The sequence below is a fragment of the Genypterus blacodes genome, unplaced genomic scaffold (assembly GCF_046128005.1).
Source record: "Genypterus blacodes isolate CSIRO-AG114 ecotype Tasmania unplaced genomic scaffold, CSIRO-AGI_Gbla_v1 ptg000024l_1, whole genome shotgun sequence".
NCBI classification, from domain to species: domain Eukaryota; kingdom Metazoa; phylum Chordata; class Actinopteri; order Ophidiiformes; family Ophidiidae; genus Genypterus; species Genypterus blacodes.
Genome location: NW_027466837.1, coordinates 892,501 through 900,000, shown reverse-complemented (window position 1 = coordinate 900,000; position 7,500 = coordinate 892,501). Strand labels below are relative to the sequence as shown.

General features: G+C 45.9%; 1 protein-coding gene across 1 annotated transcript in view; it reads right to left on the bottom strand.

The window, feature by feature from the left end:
* The window catches only part of tenm1 (teneurin transmembrane protein 1), a 154,235-nt gene that overhangs the window by 69,490 nt on the left and 77,245 nt on the right, over positions 1-7,500 (bottom strand). The window contains exons 6-7 of the mRNA XM_076143376.1: positions 5,582-5,784; positions 4,547-4,754 (exon numbers count right to left, since the gene is read on the bottom strand). Of these exons, the coding sequence (XP_075999491.1) occupies positions 4,547-4,754; positions 5,582-5,784 (411 nt within the window). The remainder of the gene's footprint in view (positions 1-4,546; positions 4,755-5,581; positions 5,785-7,500) is intronic.

Genomic DNA, 7,500 nt, shown 5'->3' with positions numbered 1-7,500 from the left:
AGATAAAGAGCCGCCGCACTTTTTATGCTTTTAGAGCATTTATATAAGCCTGCTGAGGTCTGACAGACGCACGGTGCTGGGGTAGAGGACCTCAGAGGCTGTGCAGAGTTTGTAATGGGAGCCTGTTCTGCTGGGTCGTCTCAGGCCAGATGAGCTCCATCAGAGTCATGTGGAGTAATTAAAACGGGTGTCAGGGGTGTCATCCTCTATTTGACCCCTCGCCGTCCGGCTGAGCCAGGACGCTCTCCAGAGTCAGACCTGTGCCGTCCCCCCTGGATCGCTCTGTTCAGGGAGCAACGGATGGCGAATCCCTCAGCGGCCCTGACTGGCACACACACACACACACACACATTTACAAACACATGCACGCCAAAGTTATTATGTGACACCCGCCACTGCCTTGAGGTGCGTGTGACACATGCTAATGAGACAGGACCTGCCAGTAGCCGGCAGCGCTGCGTTATCCTCCACAGCAGCGCATCTCTACAGAAACCAAAGTCATTTTCACCTCCATCACCTGTCATTGTCACGCTGATGGAGAGGAGGAGTGGCAATCATCTTTCTCCCACACAGTCGGGGGGTAGGGGGGCGGGCGGGGGGGGACTGGTGAATCTCCATGCGTGTCTCTTTCTCTCACGCCAAAGAGAGAAACAAAATTCAATATTGTAGCTGGCACCAGCTGACACATTCAATGGACAGAGAATCATCGGCAAGGGCAGCGAGTTCCGATTAATGCAGAGGAGATGGGGGGAGAGAGAGAGAGAGAGAGGGAGGAGAGAGACGAGGAGACGAGTGCAACCTCTGTAGGGTTACAACAGCAATATCATCCACAGAGCTTATAGGTCAACGTCCAAACCATAAAGAAGCTCTGGGCAATTAACAGGTAATGTATGAGAGCGCGTGGCTTCATCTGTTGCAATGATCCATAGATCTGTGTGTGTGTGTGTGTGTGTGTGTGTGTGGTCACAGTTACTTGGCCCTTTCCACTGACTAAACCCTTTTCCAGTTGGAGATCACTCATGCCATAAGTTATTGCAGTTAAATGGTCTTATAAAATGGAGCTTCCAGCCAAGTGATCTGATTGGTCAAATAAGCATTCCAATTGTGCTTTATGAGGCCGTAAAGTTCCAGCCATGCTTTATGACCCATGCTTTTTATCAATTTATGGAAGAATTAAGCAGCCACTCAGCTAACTAGAGACGCCCAGGCGCTGGTTAACCACTTCCTGTGTGTCTTAATAGTTTTTGGTGTCAGCAGGACTCGGCTAAACTTTTTTATTTTTTTGGGTTCATCTTAATTTGCTACCTACTGCTCAGGAGCTATAATATTTGAGAGGATGCGTGATGACAGGTGAAATATAGCAATTATGCATAATTAATAGCACTGCAGGAAGCGGCGCTCTCTGCCCGGCGCAGGCTGAATACAATTAAAAGGAGCAGAGGAGGAGGAGGAGGAGGAGGAGGCAGGACGCTCAGAAATCATTCAGCCGCGGTTTAGCGTCAATAACTGTGGAGGAAAACCTCAGGATGGATTTTCTCACTGCAAAATGAAAATATAGATTTGGTGAAGCCCCCTGTGGTACAGTCTGTTTGGTGTGAAGCTCCATCCATGGGAGGAACGGTTCAGGCTTCACACCGCCTCCACAGCCACACTTCTGTCTCCATGGTGACGAGGTGGCGATAACCAATATCACAAATAATAAAGTAAATGTATTTGAATCATCATCGCAGCCAAACCAGGACGGATCTAAGGTGTGTGAGTGCGTGAGTGTGTGAGTGTGTGAGTGTGTGAGCCTCCACGTTTCTACTGCTCTTCTGTTTTCAGATAAGCTTTATTTTATATATGTGTTTGTAAACAATGTTACACTGCTTCAATTAAAATAAACATTTTAAAAGCAATTATCAAAATTAAACTCGCATTTTAAAATATTTGTTCTAATTTACAATTTCAATTATCGTCTGTTTCATGAGTTCCGTTAATTAATTCAGATGTTTTCAAATTTAAGTTTAATTGACATTACTAAGAATGCACTATTTTAAAAAAAAGCTAATTTTTTTAAGGGAAGTTTATTCTTGAAATTTAAATATTTTTGTGATGGAAATCTTGAAATTAGTTTTTCATTTAAAAAAATCATCAAATCAAATCAAATGTGGGTGTTAAATAAGAAAATAAAGAAATGAACACTTATTGCCATCTCTGCGCTGCAATAACCCAGATTATAGAAACTATACTACTATTCTGGCAGAATCATTAAGTAATCATACATCAGCATATACTACAGTCATATATCTATATTTATTTATATCAACCTTTATGCTGACAGAGTTTCTGTCCTCGTCAGCAGCAGCACAAAGAAAAATGTAACTGAATATTCTGTGAGAGAGCAAAAAGGACAAAACAACACAATGATGATGAAAGATGAAGATCCATAATCAGCTGATCGGACGTATGTGGCTTTAAATGCTTCTTTCTAAAGGGTGACATCAATACGAAGGTGATTATTGATGATTAAGTATCTGTGGATCCTCTTTGCTGCTGCTTCTGCGTTTCTGCACCTCAGCATCATTTTAATGTTTGTGCTTATAGATTTGGCATTTGTCTTATTAGTTTGATAGTTTGTCTCACCGCATTTATTTCTGCTCATCTGGAGGTGTATTCATATTATTTATGATCCCACACGCGCACGCGCACACGCACACACACACGCACACGCACACACACACACACACACACACACACACACACACACACACACACACACACACACAGCAGACCCACTTTCCATACTTTCAGAACAGGCCTAGTTATCATTCTAGCGTTCTATTATGAAGTGAACATGAATTTATATGACCCCATGTTGCTTTGGTTATTTATACTCTTATTTCTAAGTCGTATCTTGTTACCTTTTTTGCTGCTGAAAAGCTCAATTTCCCAACAGGGATCATTAAAGTTTCATTTCATTTCTCTCCCATCCCTGTGGAAGCTCTCCTCAATAGACTACAGCGCGCTCTTTGTCTCTGCGCGCGGTGGTTTTGGTTTCCAGCCACCAGAGTGCTATCTCTATGTTAACCTTGTTAGAGGTATAAATGGCCGGTAAAATGAACTTCGACACCAAACCTTGTCTATTATTTTCTCCATTCAAGCCAAATGAATTAGTAATTATTTAAAAAGAGCCCCGGAGGACTAAAGGCAGCTTTTTTCCTCAGACTGTCTGCAGCAGCGTCTATGTTTATTTTGACGATTGAAAAAGGGAGGAAGTGGATCATGGAAATGCAACTTGTTGTAAACATCTCATTTCATTTGAGCTCTAAATACGGCACTCGGAATAGCTCTGGTATATCCGGTCCCTACAGACCGCACACATGTCAACAAATGTGTGACAGCTCTGAAATAAAATCTGTGTTTAGCTGTCACATGCTGTCAGTCATTATAGAAAGAACTGTGTCAATATGAGAACCAACAACGCCTTCACAACAATGTTAGGGCTTCTCCCGCTCCACCCAACCATCTGCTTACTGATGAGGCTACACTTTTGGATTTTGGATGTTCCTGATACGGCTGATGAACTCCCTGTTTTACTCGTGGCACACTGAGGAAATCTCCCAGCAGCCTCTCTGCTCCCGTTAGACTTAAAAATAGCCACATGATGTTAGTGTACTAGTTTGTTAATATCACACTTTCTCATTCCCTTATGGACTACTGGACAAAGTGGGAAGGAGGAAACTTGCCCTGGTAATTATCCACTTGTCTATATTCAGCCACGTACTCTTGCATTATTCACATCCTTCAATTTACACTGCCATCCCTGTGTGTCATAGCAATGAGCTGCAGTTAGCAAGCCCTGTCATTACTACAGGAGCTGTCCTCCCCTTTCTAACGGCTGTCTTCTGCCATGTCATGCTCACTCTTGTAATGGGAAAAGTTCCCTTAGAAATGTCAATGAGTTTCGACCACTCTCCGGTCAAGTGGTAACAGCGTGTTCTCTCTCTCTCATGCCGCCTCGCTCCGACCCAGAGGCGAGGAGAGGAGAGGAGAGGAGAGAGAGGGAGAGAGAGAGAGGCGCAGAGAATCTTTAGGAACCCTCAGACAGACATCGGAAAGATCTGTAATTGATATTTATATCAATGGATCCTTTATTAAAGCTGCGTGGGAATTAGAGGAGGAACTCATTAGAGCTCTTTACCCGGATAAAGCCCCCACAAATCAGCCAAGACAAATTTGTTTTTCTTTTTAAATGTCTGGCTCTGGACCAAATATAATCTATTATGAGATAAATATGACACACAGTGTTTGGACTGAGAGGAATGTATTAAGAAGTAATTGACAAAAATATTGAAAACGTCTATCAGGCAATTTTAACAGAACCGGTAGATCGGGATTGATGCCAAATGGATCCAGGTGTGGTTTTAATGTGGCTTTAATGGGCCTCAACCAAATATAAATATATGGGGGTGCAAACATGAACGCCTCACACACACACTGCAGTGTTGTGAAGCTTCAACGCGTTCTTCAGACGTTTCTACACAGCTGCAATGCCGGTCCTCACCTATGGGGGTGCTGTGGAGCAACACCTGCTCCAGGTTGCGTCCGTCGTTGTAGAGAGCGAGGTGCCATGTGCCCGGGTCCATGTACTCGATGAAGCCCGTTTCTTGGAGGCTGCTCAGTAGCAGACCTTTGGGGGCCTTGGCAGCTGAGATGGGATCAGTCAGAGACCTTGGCAGCGCCTTCCCATCCAGCAGCTTCACAAAGTCGAACTGAACACACACACACAGTGGACGGTAACACAATCAGGCAGGGGAAAATGTCATCCCCTTGGACCGAGCATGACAGGAATTCACAAAATTTGCATTAATGCGCGGGAAACTGTGCAAGCAGAACCATGTTCAGTGGTGTGTGTCTGTGTGTGTGTGTGTGTGTGTGTGTGTGTGGGTGAGCTTTGTAAAACAGCCCAGTGGATGTAAGTGGAAAAGTGCCTGCATAGAAAAACAAAAAAATTGGGGGGATAGCATTAGATGTGGATATCAGACGTGAACAATGAAACTTGCCAGTCTGGGAAAACCAGAAACCAAATATCAGCGGAGAGCAAAATGTTCGGCGGCAGCTCGGTCCTGCAGCAGACGAGCGAGTCGGTACAACATGTCGACACGCTGCTGATAGAACGGGCAGACTTCAGCAGCCAGGTTCTCAAATGCAACAGACTATTATTTCATCTGTCTAAACCTTCCTGTGCTCTCCCTCTTTAACTTTCCCCCGCACCCTCCTCTCCCTCTTCCTCTCCCTCGCTCTCTCGCTCCCCTTCTCTCTCCATCTTCAAACCTCCTTGAACTAGCAGCGCTCTGAGAGTTTTATTCCCCCCGAGGGCTCTGTGTCACACTGGTGTCAAAAACAGCTAATTAGACCTCTTCATGCGGGCGAGAGCAGGGGTGCACTGATGTTAAAAAAGCAGATGAGTCGCTATGGGTTGTATTATTTTGTGTCTCCGTGTGTGTTCTTTGTGTGTACGACAGTGTGTTTGCGAATGTGTTTGTGTCAGCGGGGCGCGTTTGAGCGCTAAACCGGGAGCGCGTGTGTGTGTGTGTACCTGAGTGTGTGTGGGCGGGATGTTCCTGCGCCCGTAGACCCCCAGCAATGCGTTGTGCGACAGCGAGAGGTTGAACTTGATGTAGGTGGGATGGTGCACCGTCATGTGAAAGCGCCAGAAGAGCCCCGGCGGGATGGCCTGGTTCTGCTGGGTCCCGATGTCCACCTCGCCGCGGTCGATGGCGCGGCCCCGCACCCATTTCTCTGCGGGGGGAAACAAACATTCTCCGGGTCAGACGATCGGGTTTATGAAAGAGAACAGAAGGTTCCATTCAACGACACGGTGGGCGATTAATAACCAACGTGATAGACTCGGACCTCAGCCTGATCAGTGGACTGGCTAATGAACAGCGACTGAATGGGCTTCGGGAATGACTAAGTAGTGGTGGAAATCCTGCTTTTCAAGAGCTCCCTGCTTTGGCAATCCTTTGGAACGGCTCTGCATAAAGATGAACTGCTTTAGAAAGGAAGTGTTTTGTCTGAGAGCTGTCTACTGGGGCTTTGTCGTGGGCTATATTAGCATCTCCTAACAAGAGAGAAAGAACGTGTGTGTCTGCGCGTGTGTGTGTGTGTGTGTGTGTGTGTGTGTGTGTGTGTGTGAGGGACAGAGGTGGATAAGAGGAAGTGGAGGGAGGGGCACGCTCGCTCGCACGCGCACACATTCACAAACATGCTCGCCGCACACAGATAATGTCTTGAGTGAGGGCGTCTTTGTGTGCGGAGAGAATAGGTCTTTCCAACGGTCCCTTGGCCATCAGCTCCTCTCTTCTCCATCGGCCGTTATCAACCAGCGGGCCTGAGTCTTTTGTGCGAGGGAGCGGGCCCGACGCTCTCCAGCCCTCTTTTGTGTCGACTTTTTATGGAGAGATATATCTCCGCTTCTAAACTAAGATGGAGGAAATACGGTGACAGAAGGGGAGCAAGCCGATCGTTACGGCCACAAAGGCAGAAGACCAGTTAGGGGCAGATTCATGGAGGAGACGGCTCGCTCTCGATCCATAATGCCTCCGGGTTTACCACTCCATTATGGGGACACCATGCACACCCACAGGCCAGGCTGCATATATCACACGTGCTGTCAAACAGGTGGAGACAGGAAGGAGAGAGAATGAGGCGCGAGCGGCGGCGTCCATAAAAGCTGCGGTCGCATTGTGTGGCTTTTGTTTCAAAGCCAGGATGATTATTTTGAAGAGGAACATTCACGACGTGGCGACTGGGACCGCAATAAATTCCACTTCGCTGGACAAACAGCCGCAGACCTCTGCCAAGGCCGAGCAAGCCCAGACGAGACGTGTCCAATAATGTGTTCAACAGAGAAATTTATTCAGGGTTGCCATGGGGATTCGGACTCGTTCTAGTGGCGAGGCAGCAGCCGAACAATGCAGAAAGAGAGGGAGTATACGACCATAAGAGGAAGTGGATTAATGGGATATTCTGACAATTCTGCTAAATTCTGTGATTTTCAGGGAAATTACATTAAAAGCAGTTCTCTGATATAATTTTCAGAGATATTGTTGACAATTCTGTAGTGAATAGAATGGACCATAATGGAACCAAGGAACAGGAAGAACCTCTGAAAACCTTCATGATCCGGATCCTGGATGAATCTCCTGTTGCCTTCTCACACTTAGTCACCACAGAACGTGAAGCAGCTGAGGAAATGTGATTTAATGTGATTTTCTGTTCATGCAAGGTGTTAAAATACCCAAGAAGATGTTATTACCAACGTGTTACTGTCATTTTAAATATATAACACACTTGTATTTGAGAATCCATGCAATACACTTTTATTGTCCTAGGCTCCATGAGGGTTCCATGCCCGTCTCCAGGCCAAACGTCACTCGGAACGTCTAAACTTTTGCAATTTCCCAGAAAAAACCCATCCAGTTCTGAAAAATCTGCTGTGTTCTTTTTAAAATG